At 40.7% G+C, this 22,655-nt stretch overlaps 3 protein-coding genes across 3 annotated transcripts in view; 2 read left to right on the plus strand and 1 right to left on the minus strand.

Moving 5' to 3' along the window:
• The window catches only part of rps27.2 (ribosomal protein S27, isoform 2), a 319,694-nt gene that overhangs the window by 151,733 nt on the left and 145,306 nt on the right, over positions 1-22,655 (minus strand). The gene's annotated exons all lie outside the window — the stretch shown is intronic.
• On the plus strand, positions 3,344-9,454 carry LOC140373496 (double-stranded RNA-specific adenosine deaminase-like). The gene is made up of 14 exons (XM_072460020.1): positions 3,344-5,158; positions 5,261-5,453; positions 5,537-5,724; positions 6,529-6,664; positions 6,837-7,069; positions 7,173-7,329; positions 7,418-7,586; positions 7,704-7,797; positions 7,884-8,000; positions 8,109-8,236; positions 8,311-8,493; positions 8,571-8,683; positions 8,838-8,965; positions 9,039-9,454. The coding sequence occupies exons 1-14, from the start codon at positions 3,429-3,431 to the stop codon at positions 9,352-9,354; spliced, it is 3,885 nt and encodes a 1,294-aa protein (XP_072316121.1). The 5' UTR covers positions 3,344-3,428; the 3' UTR covers positions 9,355-9,454.
• On the plus strand, positions 13,317-18,000 carry LOC140373653 (double-stranded RNA-specific adenosine deaminase-like). Its single transcript, XM_072460264.1, has 14 exons — positions 13,317-14,023; positions 14,126-14,318; positions 14,402-14,589; positions 15,147-15,282; positions 15,455-15,687; positions 15,791-15,947; positions 16,036-16,204; positions 16,322-16,415; positions 16,502-16,618; positions 16,727-16,854; positions 16,929-17,111; positions 17,189-17,301; positions 17,456-17,583; positions 17,657-18,000. Exons 1-14 carry the CDS (start codon positions 13,353-13,355, stop codon positions 17,964-17,966), a joined length of 2,820 nt encoding a protein of 939 aa, XP_072316365.1. The 5' UTR covers positions 13,317-13,352; the 3' UTR covers positions 17,967-18,000.

The following is a 22,655-nucleotide window of genomic DNA, read 5'->3' on the forward strand; positions in this document are numbered from 1 at the left end:
ACTCTTGGTTTTTTTTTGTTGCAGAAGCTGATCTCGTCATGTGTAATCACTGCTTTCCTTTTTTTTTTTTTTTATTACTGTAAGTCCTGGACATTGGTTTGGTCATTCTATGAAAACGGTGCCTTTTGGTCATTAAAATGTTAAATACAAATTTTAACATATCCACTCTATAAAGAGCACCTTTAACTTTATTTAAAAAAGACTAACACATTTACCACCTCAGAGACAAAATATTGTTTCACTCTATTTTTTATATTGGACCAGAGAAGCTTTTTATGACACACCGGTATATTTTTAACTAAAATAAACCATCTGAAGTTAACATGACGGGGTGGTAAGTCAAAATTGCGGACACAAACAAATCATAATGTTTGTACAGAAAGAAATATAACCAATTATCAGTAAATGCACATTATGAGTTAATTTTGATGACACTTTTAAGAATTACAAATGCCAATATATTTAATGATTTAGATCACAAATAAAAAAAACTCAAACTTTAAAACATATATTTGACTAACTATTATTAATTCTGCCTCCATCAAAGTCTGAGAACTCAAAAGGCACTGTTAGAATGACCAAGTTACCAACCAGTATACACGTAATAATTATTAACGATGTACATGTAACAATGAAATGGTGGACGATGATTTGATTTATTTTTCTGTGTTGTTTCCAGACTTATCACACTATTGTAGATTGCCTCCTGTTCGATATAATCTAGGCTAGAGACGCGGCATCTTGTGTTGTTAGAAAGAGCAAATTTCTTAAACGGGGCCAGACAAATTCTTAATTTAAAGGGTTTAAATGTATATATTGCTGTATATGTTGGTCCTAATAATGCAAGGAACTACATGTCTCTGGCAAGACTTTTTTTAAATTATGAAAATTCACCCCAAAAAACTGCACTGGTCTTTATTTCATGCATAGTTAAATAAAAAATAACTGAGTCAGTACACCCCATGGACACAACATCCGATGATAATTCTGTTTACTTATTTATTAGTTCCACTGAAAATGAGAAATATTTTCAATCATTTGCGATAAAGATTTTTTTTTTAATCCAGTTCAGGCGTAGTTTCTTGAGTAGAATATTACAGCATTGCACAATAAATATATCTTATCTTTTCAATGGGGAAAAGGGCATCAAATGCTCAAGAAACTGAAACCTATGAATATGTTTCCATGGCGATGGTTCTCTAGCGTTCTATTTGCCACAATGTCACGTGACCACAATTGAAACTTATCCTTTCCCTAAAAATGAAAACGAAACACGCCGCGCTCTTTCCCTTCTCTTGCTAGTCACAATCGGCTCTGATATTCTTGTGAAATATACGGGTGTGAATTGCAGTCGGTCTGCATCATTTTAGGCCTTTTAAAAGAACGCGACCGTCTCTGTTTTAACTCAGTCTGGAGAGTCTGCCACGGTCCGAGCGGGAGGATTGGCTTTCACCGGGAATTACCGAACGTCTCCGCTGCATTAGCTTCGTGAGATCAACTCCCTATACTACAAGCTTATTGTGTTTTCTAGAAGGTTTAAAAGAATATTTATTTTTTAATAATAAACTAATCTACGGGAAACTCTGGGTAAGACTAAAACAGCAGACTTTACAAGGCCCTTTGTTGTTGATATTTTTTTTACCTTTTATGAAAGTAAAACCGGTTTTTCAGCATGTGTCAAGTCTCCAAACAGAAGAGAACATTCATTTATTATTTGTTTGTTTTGCAATCCACGCTTTGTGGAAATCAATTTTCTGTACTGATTTATTTGTATTTCTAGATATTTTACCAAACGTTTTCCTAAAACATTTTATCCTACTATTGCTGCTTGTTCTTTTTTGTTATTTATTGCAACACTTATTTATTTACTGATAATTAGTCTTTTGTCCCCTCCAGAACAGTAAACCTTGGACATGTGCTTGAGTCTACAAACTGTCCAGCTCCAGTCCAGTTTGAGCTCATGCTTTGGTCTCTGTGGGGCACATTCATGTGATAAACCTGTGTGTGCTGTTATTGTGCTGCAGACCTAGTTGTGAAACCATGACTAAGTATTGGCTGTGTTCTTGTTGATGATGTCGCTCTTAGACATCATTGAGTCATGTTAGATATGACACTTGAGGCTTAATCAATGTTTGTTTCTCAGGAAGAGCGTTGGATTGTCCCTTGTCCAGCTGGAATGGACTTTAGACTAGTCTTATTGTCTGGGATTTGCACCAGGAACCTTCCTGCTGAAATGCTGCGTCAAAGTGTCATGCTTCCTCTGTCATCCATGTCTGCGGTTAATTTGTAGAGTTGGAATAATTTGGGCAAAAATCGGATTGCGATTAAAGTTAAAAATGTTGTTTTAATGGTTGGCTTCTGTTCAAAGTTCACATTTTATACTCGTCCAGGAGCATTTGAGAGAAGATTGAAATCTCTGAAAGCCCAACTAATGAAGAATCATATGGATTTCAGAACAAAGGTCTAAGTATAGAAGGTCCTGGGATTGAGTCCCAGTCCCGCGTGGGGCTTTAGTGTGTTGTGTTTCCATGTAGGTTTCCCCTACCACTCAAAACAGGTACAATAGGCTCCTCCCCTCTGGGGCCAGTTAAATGAAGGTAAAAAAATAATATGGATAAAATAATGAAGAATTTCTGCACTTTTGTGATACATTTATATTTTTACAGACAGTTCACATTCGTCTGATAATTAAATCTTAACTAATGCATTTAAAGACATGTTTTAGCAAATGATACATCTTATTTATTCATTTTGTTTCTAGAATAATGTCACTTGCAAAGCACCAAAATAATATCAGTTTTTGTAATTTTCTATTTGTTACCATTCACATCATCATCGATCGTGATATATTTTGCAGCCCTATTAATTTGTTCATCCATGAACAGTCATACAAAGACTTGAATAATTAATCACCACCAGCCCTTTGGCCCGGACTTATATTTCAGGAGGACTGGGGAGACGGTCACCCTGCAGTATCCTTGTAGCCTGGTCACTCTTCACTGCTCTGTCATTAGTGCTACGCAGTGCGCAGTGAAAAACATTTTTTTAGGTTGGTTTCGTTCATCACCTACATACCAGAGCTGAACGATTCATTAAAAATACAAATTGTTTTTTTACAATAAGATTTGTGAGGATATTTTTTTTGTTGAAATGATGGTACTTCAAAAATTGCAGCCTTTTTCTTTAGCTCATTGTGTCAAAACAAATTGCAATTTCAGTTTGATTGCGATGAATCTTGTCGCCCTACTACATGATTTATATTTGATTTGATCTATATTTCTTTTCAGAATCTCTTTTTTTCTTTGCTTTTTTCCCAGTTATTTCTACGGTGCCACAGGCCGAACTTATCTCAGGATTTGCTGTCTTGAAGAAGGTGCTGGAGTCACGCAGCCACAGGCCCGATACCCTCTCCTCTAAACCCCTGCGATATGAGCAGAGGTAGAGGAGGGTCATCCAATAAACACTCTTTCCGACATCCTTCACCCTACAGACAAACCAGAGAGGATTACAACCGATCCGGCCCAACCTCACCCTACCAACAGTTCCCATGTCATAATTACTACGCCGGCCCAAGCCATCCTCCTGCTACTTTTGGCTTTGCCTTTCCCCCACCACACTACGCTGTGGACCAGAGGTGCCCGCAGAACTTCAACTCCAGCCATGCCGACGCTTCTCATTCCTTTCGACAACAACAAGCTGAATTCTTAAGAGGGCAAAGCTCGGCGGCACCAGACTACAGACTTGCCGGACAAGGGTCTTCTGGGATCCTCAAGCATCCTGACGCCGCGTACAACAGCTATCCGAGTCCTAACCGTGGTCAGAGGGGAAGAGGGAGCCAGGGCCAGAGGTTCAGACAGCCTCAGTCCACTCCAGGTCCAAGACTAGTGCATCCGGACCAGTTCCAGGCCGATACAAACGCCGCGCCCTTCCCAAACAGGCCATTGTGTTCTTCTATAGAGCCCCCGTGTAATACTTTTCAGAGGTTGTCCATTCAACAAGAACAGTTTAAATTCGGAGAACATCATAAGAGATATCCTTCATCCAGGAGTTCTGGCAAAGGACGCATCAACTTCTCTCCAGATATCCAAGAACCGGTGTACAAGGCTTTAGCGGCTTTGAAGCCAGACGAAAGTATCCCAGCTAAATTGTTGGCTAAAAAGTTACATCTTCCCAAAAAGATAGTTAATCGGGCGCTGTATTCATTAGAACAATCACAGAAGGCGTGCAAGCAGGGTCTTCTCCCTCCTGAGTGGAGTCTATACAGAGAATCTCCGTGTTTACAATATAACAGCCCAGAAGATGCGCCAAAACCTGAAGAGGATTTCCAGCTGATCTCCAAAAGCACAGATCAAGAGAAGGAAGAGGACGCTGATGTGATTTTTGAGTCCAGTTGTACTTCCTGTTCCTCCCTGGACTCTGATGAAGAGTCTCGGTCAGAAACCCCAGACATAGTCCTTAGCAACGTAGCAAGTTACACAGATTTAACAATGGCTGCTCAGAAAGAGCAAATACTGCAATACCTCCTGGGTGTGAAACAGGCCACTTCTCTTAGCATTGCCAAAAATCTGGGGCTTAGGGGTGCCAAGCAGGTCAACCCAACACTTTATGCTCTGGAAAAACAAGGAGAAGTTGTCAAAAATGGTGATGTTACTCCTCCAACCTGGGAGCTCTCTGACCACCGTAAGGAAAAGATGGAGAGGAACATCAAAGCCAAAGCAGCCTCTTCTGGTCTGAATAAACTGCAGGAGCAAAGTCCAACAGTTAAAAGTGAAGGCATCTCTATGTTTGTGCCATCTCCACCTCCATCCATACCAGGTCTAGAGCCTCTGCCACAGGACGGCTCATCAGACAATGGCCACAGCGACGCAGTAAGGACACTGCAAAGTAAAGAGATCAGCGAAGGGCAGTGGGCGACTGATGATATCCCAGAATTCCTCAATAGCATTCGCAAAGAAACTGATGCAGTGAAGGTCAATGCAAACAACATGGGGATTGTAGCTGTGTCTTTGGCTGCACCACCTCCACAGAACTTTTGGGGAAAGTTACAAGAGGTTAAACTGAAGAACCCGGTCAGTGGACTCATGGAGTACGCTCAATTTATTGGTGAGAGTTGCGAGTTCATTCTTCTTGACCAATCAGGGCCGTCGCATGACCCAAGGTTAGTCTTGATATTGTGTTCTCACAATAATTTCTTTTAATCAAAGATGAAAAGGGGAGGGTTACACAAAGTTTCTCTTTTTCCCCATTTTGCCTGCTTTAGATTCCGTATGCAGGTGATGCTGAGTGGAAAACTGTTTCCAGTTGCTGAAGCCTCAAGCAAAAAAGTGGCAAAAAAAGATGCTGCTGCAGCTGCTCTGCGAGTGCTGGCTGCTGAAATGGAGGGTGGGCCTGGCTCAGAGGAAGAGGGACGTGCTGCCAGTATGGGCCAAGCTACAGGTCAATTTTCAGTTGCTGTAAGTAACAAAATACAAGCACAAAACCGGTCAATTGTACATTTTCTTGTCATCTTTATAAGAAAAAACATTTCCTCCTTTAGGGGGAAGACATGCTGGGAGCAGACGGTGGGGAAGTTATGATCACATCAGATGGAGCTCGGCAGCCGCTGTCCCGCTCTCTTCCTGGGGGAAAGAATCCAGTGTCTGTCCTGATGGAGTACAGTCAACGCAGCGGCAACTCCATTGAGTTCATAGTGACTGGTCAGGCCGGTCCACCTCACGACCCGAGGTACTGACTGCTGCTCCTTCAGATCTGTTCACCTCATATGGCAATACAGTTTTATTTGGCTATATATATATATTCATTATACCGTTATACACATTTCAGACCCCCTTAGCTATCTAATTAATGCCAAATCTACTTCAAATTTAGTCAAGATATAATTTCAAAGTATTGCCGCATAAAGATTGTGTAAATAATAATCAAGACACAACTTGAATTTTGTTGTTTTTAAATGCAAAATCTGCATCTTTATATCCCTTCAGCTTACTCACACCTTTTGGCTCCTGCCCACTGCTGCCTCATTCTGCTTTATTTAGCTTTAACTACAGGTCTCAAGTAAATGTGTGAAAAAGAAAAAAAAAGAGGTTTTATTGTGATCTTATGCTCAAATTCATTTTCTGGGACTATTTCTGTCCCTCTTGAGGGATGCACACTGGCTCATCTCTGTGTGCGGGAGTGAACATAATATTACACTTCTTTGTATTTGGACAGTTTATGACTTTGGTTCACTCGCCTGAATCAGTCCTGCTCCAGCGACTTTGCAAAAAATAAAAGAATAACATACAAAGTACATTCAAAGTGTGTATCACCATAATGATTAATAATAAATCAGCAACACTATTGTTATCAGTAAAAGCTATATATGATTTGGGGACACGGATTGATCAAGTTTATGAAATTTGAAATCAAAATGTAACATACGGTTCCTTTTTAAAGAAAACTATAAAAACAAAAACACGGCACTAATTATACCATTCCCTGTTTCACTAATATATTCAGTTTAGGTTAATTTCCCATCTTTGTTTTCAGGTTTATGTACCAGGTAAAGATTGGAGAAAATTTGTTCCCAGAAGCCTCTGCTCCGAGCAAAAAGGCCGCCCGGCAGCTGGCAGCAGAAGAGGCCGTGAAAGAGTTAATGGCAGATGGACGACTACAGGCCAACAAGGTGAGACACACTTTGGTAACATTCTTCTTGTCTGCAGTTATAATAGACATATATATTTTTTTAACAATACATTCTGCTGACAAAGTTGTCAGATTAAAAGAAATAAGATCTATCGTTTGGCACGTTTTGAAGAGTCTGTGCCCTGAAATTAAATTAAGCTCTTTTGTGTTAGCCCCACTTTCCCCTGGGCAGTGCCAGTGATGACGAATCCTTTGGGAACCCGTGTGTTCCTCTGCCTCCTCTGACTGCAGACGCACTGCGAGCGGCCCACGAGGCAGGGGTGGGGGACCTTATCAACTATCTCAACAACAATGCAGTTTCTGGCTTGCTGGAGTATGCAAGAGCTCGTGGATTTGCTGCAGAAATCCGACTTGTGGGCCAGTCTGGACCAGCCCATGAACCAAAGTTAGTGGCTTATGACATGAGTCTTAAGAAACACATACTGCATAATAGCACGGCTAACTTTAAACTCCAATGACACATTTACTCTCATTTTTGCTCTGCTCAGGTTCACGTACCAGGCCAAACTTGGTGGGCGCTGGTTTCCTCCTGTCTGTGCTTCCAACAAGAAGCAGGGCAAACAGGAGGCGGCAGATGCTGCTTTGAGGATTCTGATTGGAGAGGCTGAGAAAGCAGCACGAACAGGAGAACTTATCCCTGCAGAGGTGTGACCTCTTTGGTTCTCATTCATCTATGCACTGCGTTTATCAAAATGTAGGTACAAATTGTGTCTTTCCCTTTGTGTGAATGTAGCTTCCAGTGAGTGGTAGCACTTTGCACGACCAAATAGCAATGTTGAGTCACCAGCGCTTCAATGCCCTGACCACACGTATACAGCACAGCCTTCTGGGACGCAAGATTCTGGCTACCATCGTGATGAGGAGAGGGGAGGGCCTGGGCACCGTGGTCAGCCTAGGAACAGGTAAACGTAACCTAGTACACAAGAGTGAGTCTTCAGCTCAAACGCATACAGTAGCATAAATAATATAATCCAAACTGGGCCTGACAATGACCTTGAGGTGTCTCTGTCCTCTTTAAGGGAATCGTTGTGTTAAAGGAGAGGCGCTGAGCCTTAAAGGGGAGACCGTTAATGATTGCCATGCAGAAATCATCTCCAGAAGAGGGTTTGTCCGGTAAAAATAACTCTAGTTCTAAATATACTTTGCTTGTCAGACACAGTCTACAGGACAATACAAGTGTACCTCTCCTCTGCTCTCAGGTTTCTGTACAGTGAGCTGCTCAGGCACTTTGAAGGAGCAGATGACAGTATATTTGAGCCAGCAGAAGAGAACAAGCTGAGAATCAAATCCGACATCACATTTCACCTCTACATCAGGTGGGACTATCAGATGTTTTATCCTCACTCTCCTCATTCACACACTTTTCTTCTGTATTTGCCTCATGCTCCGTTTTACCTGTGTTTTTGCTCTCATCTTTCTCATAGCACGGCGCCGTGTGGAGATGGAGCTCTGTTTGACAAATCCTGCAGTGAAGCGGGCGATGAAGCTGTGGGTCACCAGCCCCTTTTCGAGAACGCTAAACAGGGAAAGCTACGGACTAAAGTAGAGAACGGTGAGTGCTGAGAACCCTGATCGTCTGCTACTTTGCAGTGAGGGTTTTGTTCTAGTTACAAATGTGTGTACCAGGTGAAGGCACCATCCCTGTAGAGTCGAGTGATATCGTGCCTACCTGGGATGGCATTCAGCACGGTGAGAGGCTGCGCACCATGAGCTGCAGTGATAAGATCCTCCGCTGGAATGTGCTTGGGCTGCAGGGGGCGCTGCTGTCTCATTTTCTTCAGCCTATCTATCTGAAGTCTATTAGTCTGGGTAAACTACAGTCTTATTTGTTCAAATATTACTTTTGCTGTGACAAGTTCTTTTAGACCTGCAATTGTGTGTTTCAGGTTATTTGTACAGCCATGGGCACTTGACACGAGCCGTTTGTTGTCGACTTGCGAGGGATAGTGAAGCACTCTCTAAAACTCTGCCATCGCCCTTTAGGCTCAACCACCCTGAGGTAAGAGTCAAGAGGATATAAACTTTAGCTCTACTTACTAATTTATAACTGACATTACTATTCTGATTAATATCACACTTGTCTTGTGTTGCACTAAATGTGATCTGACGGAGTATTCTCTGTCCTTTTGTGTCCCTGACATTGTCCACTGTAGGTGGGACGAGTGAGTGTGTATGACTCCACACGACACACAGGAAAGACCAAAGAGTCCAGTGTGAACTGGAGCTTTCCAGACCAGCACTGTGTGGAGGTGCTGGATGGGACCAAAGGCAAACTGGATGGGTACGTCACACAACTGTATAACCAGAAAAACATCTAGATGATTAAAGTGACTAATGGCAGCTTTTGTTTGTAGAAACAAGCTTGCCGTGTCGCGGGTTTGCAAGGCCAACCTCTTTTGTCTCTTTCGTGCTCTGTGTGAAAAATCTGGCCGCAAAGATCTCGCTCTAACTGCATACGGTGAGGCCAAGGTATTGGCCGAGGACTTCCAGAAAGCCAAGAGGCTGTTTTTCCAGGCTCTCAGTGTCCAAGGATATGGTGCCTGGATTGGCAAACCAATGGAGGAAAAGAGTTTTGAGTTGGGACCTTGGAATAACATGGTAAACTGTCCCAGTGAAAACAATGGAAATGACAACGGGAGTGTAATGGAGATCAAAGAAGAGGAGGACTAGAATGTTGGCTGATGTATTTGAATGTGGCATTAATAATAAGTGTGTGGATGAAAGAGAAGCATAGGCTCCTGTGGTCTGCCCCAGCCCTAGGTGGTCTAGTTACACAGTGCAAATGAAATGCAACATAAACTAAAGTTTTTGTTTTTCCAAAAAATAATCCATTCGATTATATCAATTGCAGACATGCAGTTGATCAAGAAAATTTAAAAAATCTTTAATATCCAACTTCATATGTGCTGTGAATGTCTCCAACAGCAGGTTTAAATTCCTTATTTTGTTTTTTAGATTAAGATTTATTTGTTGATATTTTAACACTTTCTTTTAATGAGCTGTATCTTCTTCCACCACTTATCCATGGCAGCACAGTGTACAATTATTTAAAACACAAGAAATTACTTTAGTATGTCACTTTTTTTAAACCGTATAATTGTTAGTTAATGCTAAAAATGTATAGCAACTCGGCCATAAGCTATTTTAATTCTGACGTACGGTGCTCAACTCTTTTTTTTTTTTTTTTTTTTTTTTCTCTCTCTACTAGAATGTGTGTGTAAAGAGATTTTTGCACCCAAAATCCAAATTTATCAGTCCACCCATTTGATAATTGGCATGTGCTAGTTGTCAAATGAGTGGACTGTATCTTCATATTTGTGCACTGATGCTGGCTGAACATGAGCAACACACTGTTAGCCCTGCCAATAATTTAGAAGTTGTGTAAGAAGTTAGATGTTTTGGACGATCTGGCCTAATGGACACCTAAAGAGAACTAATTTTGAAGTTCTCCTACATTGAGGCCCATGGGAACTGGAACTATCCCCATGACCACATTTATTTGGACAAGATCAACATTGCCTTCTGCTTTTTCTAATTTTGTTAAGCACAGTTTTTGAATGGCAAAAGTGATTTGTTTGTGTCCATGTTTCTTTTAACTGTTGTACATGTACCACTGGTGGTACACGTGGACTTGACTGTTCTAATTTTGCAGAATTTAAAGTTAGTTTAGGCCTGATCCAGCCCTACTTTAGAGCTGATTAAGAAGTGGTGGTACCTGGATTCCCACATTTTTCCTTGGGTGGTACTTCGTGTAAAAAGTTTAACCACTGGTCTGTGTACTTTGTATTTATACCTTTTTGATTTTTAAAATATATATATTTGATTTGCTTCTAATCTGCCTGCTGGTCAAAAATAAATATGTTAAATACGTAGGCTTCTATCTGTGAGAATGCATAAGTTAATGTGCATTTCAGGAATCAGCTAAAAATCACTATTCAAAGAAATGACAATTATTTTCTGGTTGGAAAACACATAAAATGCTGACACCTAGTGGGGCATATATGAACATACATGTAAAAACTAAATGTGCCTTCTAAATAATAGATTCCTGGTTGATTGGACATGTACAACAAGCCCAATAAAGCCTCACCACAGTTTTATGTTATTGTTTATGTCCATGAAGGTTTATGCCTACGTCACTATTGTGCGACAGGCCTCCGTTAACGTGTGTTGCGTCGCGGCCGAACTGCGTCACATCTTCGAGTATCCTCATCTTTCCTGTTTTTGTCGCGACATTCAAATGCTGCGGCAGTGGAGTGAACAAGGTGATATCATAAAAAGGTGAGGGATAAAAGACTAATCTTAACTGGCCGTTAGTTTGTTTTTCCCCGTGTTTAATGTGATTAAAGTGGTCTTTGTGGTGAATGGCTCTTGTGGTCAGAATGGTGCAGTACAGTGTAATTATTAGTGAATAGCTAACTTAAGCTAAGGCTAACTGCACGTTAAACGCAAAACAACGTGATTGTTGTGCATATTGTTGTGCCTTTTAGAATTGTTAAGCTCTTTACTGGTGCTAAAAGGGTAAAATGTCTATTAGGTTTGCTGAATGACATATGTTATAACTATACAGTCAATGCTTTATAACTTTTCAAATGCTTTGTACAGGATTCACAGCTGCAGCAGTAAATTGTCTATCACCTATTAATTAACTTAATCAATTTAAATGAGCAACAGCAGGGTAAATTTACTTATTGTTCTTTGATTGGCACATGGGATGCCAGCCCCATAAAACAAAACATCAGCAGAATACATATTTGTTTCAGTCTATTTATTAATTTCTATCTCATCTCTTCAAGGCATAGGCAAGTTTATTTGTAGAATAACATGTGTACAGAAAGCAATTCAAACGTGCATTAAATCACCATTAAACAAATAAAAACATAAATAATAACAAAAAAAGGAATAGTACAGATTACTGTCCTTTCCTCCTGTTCTACTGCGTTGTAACAACGAAATTTCCCCTTGTGTGGATATTAAAGGATTATCTTATCTTAAATCCTTTATTGATTAAGTTCTCACCCAAGACTACATAATAAACCTCAAAATAGATAAACTGAACTGTGTCATTTCTGTTGATGTAAGCTGTTTTCTCTTGCAGATGTGTAGGTCACCCTGGGATGTTCTGCCTCCTTCATGAGAGTAAAACAGTTCTACCTAATGTACCAGTCTCCTATTTTTTAAATGTTATTTTGTTATTGTGGCTGTGTGATAGAAGGAGCAGGGCGCGTGTGTTGTATCAGCTGCTTCAAAACTTCTTGGAAAACCCGGCATATTTGAAATCTACCTGTTCACATTTTGTTCATGATTTCAAAGGATTTTCCTATAAACCGTCTAGTATGATACAAGAAAAAGCCAGTGTAGGACTCCCCCTCTCCAAACACAGAAGTTTCCTCAAAGTTGTTACTATGTGTTTTGTTCAACTGCTGTCTTGGATCAGGGTCCAGCTCCAGTCCAGTTTGACCTCAGACTTTAGTCTCTGTCAGTGTACGTTCATGTGATAAAACCGTGTGTGCTGTTATTGTGTTGCAGATCCAGTGGTGAAACCTGACTAAGTATTGGCTGTGCTTTTGTTGATGATGTCGCTCCTATAGACATCACTGAGTGATGTTAAATATGACACTTGAGGCTTAATCAATGTCTCTTACTCAGGAAGAGCACCGTATTGTCCATTGTCCAGAGTTTAACCTTAGCTGTTAAGAGTACACCTTGCTGCATAGACGTATCATGTTTTCTGGTGATAAATTGTACGGCCAAGAACAGTCATACAAAGGCTTGAATAATTAATCAGACCAGCCTTTGGCTCAGACTTATGTTTCAGGAGGACTGAGGGAGACAGTCACCCTGCTGTATCCTTGTAGACTGGCTGGTCAGTTACACTCAAATGTGTTACTGTCTCCAGCTGTGTCATTGTATTGCCGCTAATTCTTTGCTTTGTTTTATATAATCCATGGGTTTCAGAATTATGAGTGAGACCATTGTCATACTGATTAACAATTTGAAATAAAATTAGATATTGTTTGAATGAGAAAATCCTCAAAATAATTGTGTCAAGAGAGAAGAATGTGGTCCAAATTCAGGACTATTTTTTACTTTCTCTCCCACCCACTCCACATAGTGCTGGTCAGCTGCAGGAGCTCGTACATAGACTGTCACTGCCACGCTGCTCCACTGAGAAACACAGGAAATCAGTCCTTCTGTCACCATCAAACTGCTGAACTCTGTGCTGTAAAATCCTTTTTGTAAAGCCATTGTGTAATATTCATTTCACATTCAAATTAAATCATGTAAATGTATTCTATTATCACCGAGGGTTTACCTGATAAAAAGACAGTTAACTTTATTGTATTTTATTCATACTGTGATACTATTTAATTTTAGTTGATTTATTTTTGATAACACTATTTCCTCTGCTGCAACATGTCTGTAACAAAAATAATTTCCTCTTGGAGATGAATATAAGTAATTCTGATTCTGAAAACATTGCATAGAAACTCATGAATATAATTCTTGCACTTTGTTGATCTTTTTCAGGTTTGAAGGTATATAGTCCATGATCTCTGCTGAGTATCAGTGTTAAAGAACAGTCTGATTCACACTGTTTGGGAGAAGTAAGGACAAGGATTGTATTATCTGCAGTGGTGAATTTTCCCCTTGAGCTCAAACTAACAATGGCAGCTCAGAAAGAGCAAATACTGCAATACCTCCTGGGTGTGAAACAGGCCAATTCTCTTAGTATTGCCAAAAATCTGGGGCTTAGGGGTGCCAAGCAGGTCAACCCAACACTTTATGCTCTGGAAAAACAAGGAGAAGTTGTCAAAAATGGTGATGTTACTCCTCCAACCTGGGAGCTCTCTGACCACCGTAAGGAAAAGATGGAGAGGAACATCAAAGCCAAAGCAGCCTCTTCTGGTCTGAATAAACTGCAGGAGCAAAGTCCAACAGTTAAAAGTGAAGGCATCTCTATGTTTGTGCCATCTCCACCTCCATCCATACCAGGTCTAGAGCCTCTGCCACAGGACGGCTCATCAGACAATGGCCACAGCGACGCAGTAAGGACACTGCAAAGTAAAGAGATCAGCGAAGGGCAGTGGGCGACTGATGATATCCCAGAATTCCTCAATAGCATTCTCAAAGAAGCTGATGTAGTGAATATCAATGCAAACAACATGGGGATTGTAGCTGTGTCTTTGGCTGCACCACCTCCACAGAACTTTTGGGGAAAGTTACAAGAGGTTAAACTGAAGAACCCGGTCAGTGGACTCATGGAGTACGCTCAATTTATTGGTGAGAGTTGCGAGTTCATTCTTCTTGACCAATCAGGGCCGTCGCATGACCCAAGGTTAGTCTTGATATTGTGTTCTCACAATAATTTCTTTTAATCAAAGATGAAAAGGGGAGGGTTACACAAAGTTTCTCTTTTTCCCCATTTTGCCTGCTTTAGATTCCGTATGCAGGTGATGCTGAGTGGAAAACTGTTTCCAGTTGCTGAAGCCTCAAGCAAAAAAGTGGCAAAAAAAGATGCTGCTGCAGCTGCTCTGCGAGTGCTGGCTGCTGAAATGGAGGGTGGGCCTGGCTCAGAGGAAGAGGGACGTGCTGCCAGTATGGGCCAAGCTACAGGTCAATTTTCAGTTGCTGTAAGTAACAAAATACAAGCACAAAACCGGTCAATTGTACATTTTCTTGTCATCTTTATAAGAAAAAACATTTCCTCCTTTAGGGGGAAGACATGCTGGGAGCAGACGGTGGGGAAGTTATGATCACATCAGATGGAGCTCGGCAGCCGCTGTCCCGCTCTCTTCCTGGGGGAAAGAATCCAGTGTCTGTCCTGATGGAGTACAGTCAACGCAGCGGCAACTCCATTGAGTTCATAGTGACTGGTCAGGCCGGTCCACCTCACGACCCGAGGTACTGACTGCTGCTCCTTCAGATCTGTTCACCTCATATGGCAATACAGTTTTATTTAAGAATACAGATCATTATCTAATATTGCCCTAAAATCTGGGGTCGGATGACTGAAGACACATTATCAATGTTTCACGGATTTCTGCTAAAGTTTTGGTGGCATTTTAATAAATATTTTGGAGGACTACTTAAAGATTCTTTTGAATTTTTAAGTAGTCCTTTTGAACTATATATATATTTTTTAATTTTAACTCGTAAAGCAAACAGGTAAGTCGCTATATCAATTTAAGTTCAGATTGCTAAATTGTAAGTTGTATTGTTGGTGAATTGTTCATAGTAAGAGTAGCGCTGGATTTCGTGTCATCCATAGCTTCATGTGATTGTCTAAATGTCAACATTGTCTTGGAGGCTAAATGTCTGGCAACATTTGTCTGGAGGTCTTAGGTCACTGCAGATCAACTAGGTTTATTGTTACCACACTGTTTAAAAAATTCCCAAGTTGTAGACAAGTCCCAGAGTTTTGAGACAATATTTGTTTAGAATTTCCTCTTTGTGGTCAGGTTTATGTACCAGGTGAAGCTTGGTGAGACTTTGTTCCCAGAAGCTTCAGCTCCAAGTAAAAAAACGGCCCGGCAGCTGGCAGCAGAAAGGGCAGTTAAAGAGTTAATGGCAGATGGACGACTACAGGCCAACAAGGTGAGACACACTTTGGTAACATTCTTCTTGTCTGCAGTTATAATAGACATATATATTTTTTTAACAATACATTCTGCTGACAAAGTTGTCAGATTAAAAGAAATAAGATCTATCGTTTGGCACGTTTTGAAGAGTCTGTGCCCTGAAATTAAATTAAGCTCTTTTGTGTTAGCCCCACTTTCCCCTGGGCAGTGCCAGTGATGACGAATCCTTTGGGAACCCGTGTGTTCCTCTGCCTCCTCTGACTGCAGACGCACTGCGAGCGGCCCACGAGGCAGGGGTGGGGGACCTTATCAACTATCTCAACAACAATGCAGTTTCTGGCTTGCTGGAGTATGCAAGAGCTCGTGGATTTGCTGCAGAAATCCGACTTGTGGGCCAGTCTGGACCAGCCCATGAACCAAAGTTAGTGGCTTATGACATGAGTCTTAAGAAACACATACTGCATAATAGCACGGCTAACTTTAAACTCCAATGACACATTTACTCTCATTTTTGCTCTGCTCAGGTTCACGTACCAGGCCAAACTTGGTGGGCGCTGGTTTCCTCCTGTCTGTGCTTCCAACAAGAAGCAGGGCAAACAGGAGGCGGCAGATGCTGCTTTGAGGATTCTGATTGGAGAGGCTGAGAAAGCAGCACGAACAGGAGAACTTATCCCTGCAGAGGTGTGACCTCTTTGGTTCTCATTCATCTATGCACTGCGTTTATCAAAATGTAGGTACAAATTGTGTCTTTCCCTTTGTGTGAATGTAGCTTCCAGTGAGTGGTAGCACTTTGCACGACCAAATAGCAATGTTGAGTCACCAGCGCTTCAATGCCCTGACCACACGTATACAGCACAGCCTTCTGGGACGCAAGATTCTGGCTACCATCGTGATGAGGAGAGGGGAGGGCCTGGGCACCGTGGTCAGCCTAGGAACAGGTAAACGTAACCTAGTACACAAGAGTGAGTCTTCAGCTCAAACGCATACAGTAGCATAAATAATATAATCCAAACTGGGCCTGACAATGACCTTGAGGTGTCTCTGTCCTCTTTAAGGGAATCGTTGTGTTAAAGGAGAGGCGCTGAGCCTTAAAGGGGAGACCGTTAATGATTGCCATGCAGAAATCATCTCCAGAAGAGGGTTTGTCCGGTAAAAATAACTCTAGTTCTAAATATACTTTGCTTGTCAGACACAGTCTACAGGACAATACAAGTGTACCTCTCCTCTGCTCTCAGGTTTCTGTACAGTGAGCTGCTCAGGCACTTTGAAGGAGCAGATGACAGTATATTTGAGCCAGCAGAAGAGAACAAGCTGAGAATCAAATCCGACATCACATTTCACCTCTACATCAGGTGGGACTATCAGATGTTTTATCCTCACTCTCCTCATTCACACACTTTTCTTCTGTATTTGCCTCATGCTCCGTTTTACCTGTGTTTTTGCTCTCATCTTTCTCATAGCACGGCGCCGTGTGGAGATGGAGCTCTGTTTGACAAATCCTGCAGTGAAGCGGGCGATGAAGCTGTGGGTCACCAGCCCCTTTTCGAGAACGCTAAACAGGGAAAGCTACGGACTAAAGTAGAGAACGGTGAGTGCTGAGAACCCTGATCGTCTGCTACTTTGCAGTGAGGGTTTTGTTCTAGTTACAAATGTGTGTACCAGGTGAAGGCACCATCCCTGTAGAGTCGAGTGATATCGTGCCTACCTGGGATGGCATTCAGCACGGTGAGAGGCTGCGCACCATGAGCTGCAGTGATAAGATCCTCCGCTGGAATGTGCTTGGGCTGCAGGGGGCGCTGCTGTCTCATTTTCTTCAGCCTATCTATCTGAAGTCTATTAGTCTGGGTAAACTACAGTCTTATTTGTTCAAATATTACTTTTGCTGTGACAAGTTCTTTTAGACCTGCAATTGTGTGTTTCAGGTTATTTGTACAGCCATGGGCACTTGACACGAGCCGTTTGTTGTCGACTTGCGAGGGATAGTGAAGCACTCTCTAAAACTCTGCCATCGCCCTTTAGGCTCAACCACCCTGAGGTAAGAGTCAAGAGGATATAAACTTTAGCTCTACTTACTAATTTATAACTGACATTACTATTCTGATTAATATCACACTTGTCTTGTGTTGCACTAAATGTGATCTGACGGAGTATTCTCTGTCCTTTTGTGTCCCTGACATTGTCCACTGTAGGTGGGACGAGTGAGTGTGTATGACTCCACACGACACACAGGAAAGACCAAAGAGTCCAGTGTGAACTGGAGCTTTCCAGACCAGCACTGTGTGGAGGTGCTGGATGGGACCAAAGGCAAACTGGATGGGTACGTCACACAACTGTATAACCAGAAAAACATCTAGATGATTAAAGTGACTAATGGCAGCTTTTGTTTGTAGAAACAAGCTTGCCGTGTCGCGGGTTTGCAAGGTCAACCTCTTCTGTCTCTTTCGTGCTCTGTGTGAAAAATCTGGCCGCAAAGATCTCGCTCAAACTGCATACGGTGAGGCCAAGGTATTGGCCGAGGACTTCCAGAAAGCCAAGAGGCTGTTTTTCCAGGCTCTCAGTGTCCAAGGATATGGTGCCTGGATCGGCAAACCAATGGAGGAAAAGAGTTTTGAGTTGGGACCTTGGAATAACATGGTAAGCTGTGAAAACAATGGAAATGACAACGGGAGTGTAATGGAGATCAAGGAAGAGGAGGACTAGAATGTTCACATTAAACAAACCTTCTTCAACACAATCTTAATGTATCCACCTGTTTGTTTTTATATCGTTTAGGTCATAAGCAGTTTGTCAACATAAGAGTTTAGAAAATATATTCTGGATGGCACCTGTGTACATACCCAGTGTGAAACTATTACTTTATCTTAATCACATTACTGTTCAACAAAAAATATGCAAATGTTTTTTTTATGAAGAACATGTTAATTATATTTTAGTCTTCTAGTACAATGTACATTTTGTACATTTTAAGCAATAATTCAATGTATATTTTTTATTTTTGTGAAACTACTGAATTTTTTATAGTTAGAAAGTGCGTTCTTAAAAATGTGGGTACTGGGTTTGAGGTCAGAGGTTAGATCTCAGTTCCAACCAGTGCAGTCTCCTGGTGTGTCCATGGGCAAGACACTTGACCCGCCTTGTTTCTAGTGTTTGCGTACTCTGTGTATGATTGTGTACAGTATGTAGTCACATTTTTCTGTGCTCAAAGTCACTTTACAATATGTTGCTTTATTCTTTAACTCCACATTAAGACTAGGTGATAAGAATAACTTTCATTACCAAAGACAAAACACACTTAAACCTTTAGTACCATTTTAATTTATTCCTCCAATGGCTTTTACTGCCACATGATCGTAGATTTCTCAATTACAAAACATCGAGTCAATAATTGATCAGAGCTCGATGACAATTCAATTAATTACGAAGCCATACTCCACAGTTTTGGTTTGCTTCTTTTGAGAATCTGGACTCACAGCAACAGGATTCACAAAAGTGGTTGACGTGTCTTGCCCAAGAACACTTAGGAATGCTGGTCAGGGATCCTATTTATACATTTGTATGTGTAATTCTTACTAAAGGTGGATATAAACTTCCTCAATCTTGCTTATTTCTCGTTTCTGAGCACAGTTTCTTCCTCGAGGAAGACATTTGGACCAGACCTTTCCTTATTGATGTCAAATTGTCTTTTTATAGTGGATAACCAGTTGCGTCGTTTTGAGAACAGTCGTAGACGTGGACCAACTGACATGATCTTTTGACTCCATGTTTGTTTTTGCTTTGGATTGAGTATTGTGTGTCGAGTGTACGGTTTAATTAATCTTTCTTTCCCTGAGGGTGGGAAGGAGATGTTCTTGACTTACGAATACACAGCATGTTCAGAAAGTCTTGGATCAGTTTTCTTTCTAAATCACGCCCTTGATCCGACTGTATGCGGGCAGCGAGTCCGTAGTGTACAAAGTAGTGTTCATACAGGATCTTCTTCTTTCTGGTCTTTGGCTGGAAAAGCTTGGGTCGTTCTGTGTGAAGTGGTCCACTATTAGGATGTTGGAAACATTACGAGTCTGACTTAAGTGACTGAAAACCAATGCAGACCAGATCTAGGGGGCCCTGGCTGGTGATCTGATTTAAAGAAACTGCATCTACCACAGTTCTTGATGTACAGCTCAGCGCCCATCTACACAACACACCCAGTACAAAGCAATCATAGATTGTACTCAGCATTATAAAGTAACAACTTGTGCAAACAATTCAACAGATTTTACATGCATTTCAGCATAACATTTGTTACATTGTTAGTCACTTCAAGATTCAGCCTATGCAGTGGTTTGCCAGTGCGTGCTGATCTTCTGAGCGATGTGTAAGAAAGAGTCCATTAGTATTTCTGCAGGGGATTTGCCATATTCTAATTGTGAAGCTCTATAACTCAGCAACGCTAGATAAGGATCTGCCTTGTGCTTTTTTCAGTAACTGTTTGACTCTGTTCCCCATTTTCTGCTTTTCCATTTGACTGTGGAAACAATGGGCTGGAGGTTACTTGTCTAAAGTCATATTCCTGAGCAAATAGTTGGAATGCTCTGCAACTATAGCAAGGTCCATTGTCTCTGTACACAAACTGAAGTGTTCCATGTTTTGCAAATATTGATTTCAAGTGTGTAATGACACACGTGGCAGACATTTGACAATCGCTTCATCTCTGAATAGTTTGTCTATTACTAACAGGTAGTTTTCCATCCAGGTGGAATATGTCTATCCCTACCTTTGCCAAGGCTCATCTGGAATTATTATTGTCAACGGCTCTTTAGGCTGTTTTTCCTGGTGCTTTATTAATATTTATTTGGTCACCTGTTAATGAACATGCAACACAAGCTGTAAACACGCCGGATTGTAGCCATGGGCTAATTTTCATCTGTTGTCCCACACACTTATTCATAGACCAGGATACTATTGTATATGTTTTAAGTGGTTAGGGAAACCAGAGCACCTAGAGGACACCTATGCAGACACAAAGAGAACATGCAAACTCCACACAGCTCCATGCAACCCGGGAATCGATCCCAAGACCTTCACTGTGACACGAACCCACCATGTTTTATTACCATTTTTATTAATACACAAGTTTACCACTGGGTTGCATATAGATAACAAATGTTTGTAGAAAGCCATCCATGTACCGTACTATGCAGGCTTTATATGATGAAATTGTTAATCTCTATGGTCCTAATTTTTCATACTTCTGAAATCCATGAATAGTTATTTTGATGTAAAGTTGAATTGCCATGACAGGGAGAAAATAGCTATATGTAGCCGTTAATATTAATATGTTAATTAGACTCTTTTTATACCATATTGTTCTTTCATCAAAAGTTCTGGTGTTGTATTCAGTTTGAACTGGGGAAAAACACACCCTAAAATAATTGTTTGAAAAAGAAAATTAAGTTAAATAAATGCCTAAATGTCGTCTATGTCTCTATGTTGGCCCTGCGACGAGTTGGCCACTGTTCAGGGTGAACTCCGCCTAAGGCCCAAAGTCACCCGCGACCCCGAAAGGGAACAAGCGGTAGAAATGAATGAATGAATGAATGAAATGCCTAAATGCATGGCCTTGTTTTTTTTCGTTCCAGGTTTCTGTAGCAATGCCCTGAAAGACCAGCAGGGGGCCACGGCTGCTGTGAGCATGCCACAAATCCTCACGTGACCTGATATTCATGCACTGAATCCTTGGGAACACCTTTAAACGAGGATTATGCAAAAGTGGCATTTATTTCCCATTTTTTGAGAATAAATTACCTGCTTTCCTCCATCTGACTTGAGCTTCTCTCACAGTTGATGAGATCCATAATGTCACTGAATGCATTTGTTAACATTGACTTTAACAGTGTAAAGTCATGTCCCTTTCGCCCTGACACATTCAGCCAGATGCTGTCTTTATCGAGTCCTAGAGGAGATACAACTCTAATAGCCAGTGATTAATGACACAGATTTAAATATAAGTTTAAGGATAACGTGTGATTTATATTGTAGAGACACTTTTGCTATTGTTTGTACTTTTTGTTGTATTAATATTTCTTAAAACATATGACAAAGATGAATTAATTAATACCTGAACAATACTGAAAATATTCCTCATCACAATATAATTATAATTTGTTACCAGTCATTTTTAGAATAACTTCTTTTTGTTTCTAAAACGGTTTCATAATCAGAGCCATAATGAGAATGTCTTTGTTTTTTAAAAAATTAAATGAAAAAAAATGACGATACGGAACAGAGTAAAAAACACAAAGATAACATGGCCAGAGAGAGAACAAGAGATAATAAAAATGCATATATTATATATTAGACCAAAGTCTTTCAAATTTGCCCTTTTTCATTTCCATCGGTCCAAATGTGATTTTTCTTTCCATTTCACATACGTCACATCGTAACATATTTCCAAAGATAAATTAACATAAAAAGTGAATGCTAATGGTTTAAAGTCTTTTAGCATTAAAATTGTATTTGAGCTTCTCAAAAAGCATAATTTGTGGTAGTATTCCAGTAAAAATCTCATATTTCATAAATAAAATCATAGAAAAGGCTTTGATATCACTCACATGTAGCAGAGTGGTTTTCATGTCAAAACCACCTTGGTTTTCCATTTGTTGTGATATTTTGAGCTTCATCTCAGTTCCTCCATTCAAATCGCAACGTTTCACAGGACTCTGGAAATTAGATTTTTTTCATTGACAAACTTTTAAAGCGTCTAAAAGAAAAACACTTCATTTCAGACGAAGCAGTCGGTTTCAAGCAGGCCACCAGTCCAATTGACGTGTCAGATCTGTGGACATAAGAAGAAAGTGCTCTCTATCCACAAGGCTTAGGTCTCACCTTTAAAGAGCAGTGCCTTCTTTTTCTTCAATTCATTGCTTTTAGCTTTGATTAGAAATAACCTGACTTGCCTCCACTTAAAGCTATAATTTGACTGGCACTGGCTGCACTATGACACTTTTTGGGGACAGAAGTCTGAAAAAATGTCAAAAATCACTTAGCTGAGGACTGGAGACAGCCGAGTCAGGGCTGAACAAACAGTGGCTGTGCTGACGCTGGGAAACTAGTTCTCGCTGAGCTTTTTAACACCTCCAAATGTTAGAACGAGGACAGCTGCCGCGCATACTTCAATAATTACCTCCTCAATCAAAGGTCAGTGTAGGACTCTTCTGAGCTCAAACCTGGACTCTGCTTCCTGTTCATAAAATCAAGACTAATAACAGCAATGGGTCATGAGAGACAATTACAGTGGATAGTTTTGACTTTTACTTCACCGCATTTGAGAACAGAATCGATACTTTGTTCTTTCTACTATTTTTGAACTGGACCAACAAAAGTAAAAAGTACTTTCCATATGGTTTGAGG

The sequence above is a fragment of the Eucyclogobius newberryi genome, unplaced genomic scaffold (genome assembly GCF_026437365.1).
Source record: "Eucyclogobius newberryi isolate DKJ021-1_F unplaced genomic scaffold, fEucNew1.0.hap1 SCAF_3, whole genome shotgun sequence".
NCBI lineage: Eukaryota > Metazoa > Chordata > Actinopteri > Gobiiformes > Gobiidae > Eucyclogobius > Eucyclogobius newberryi.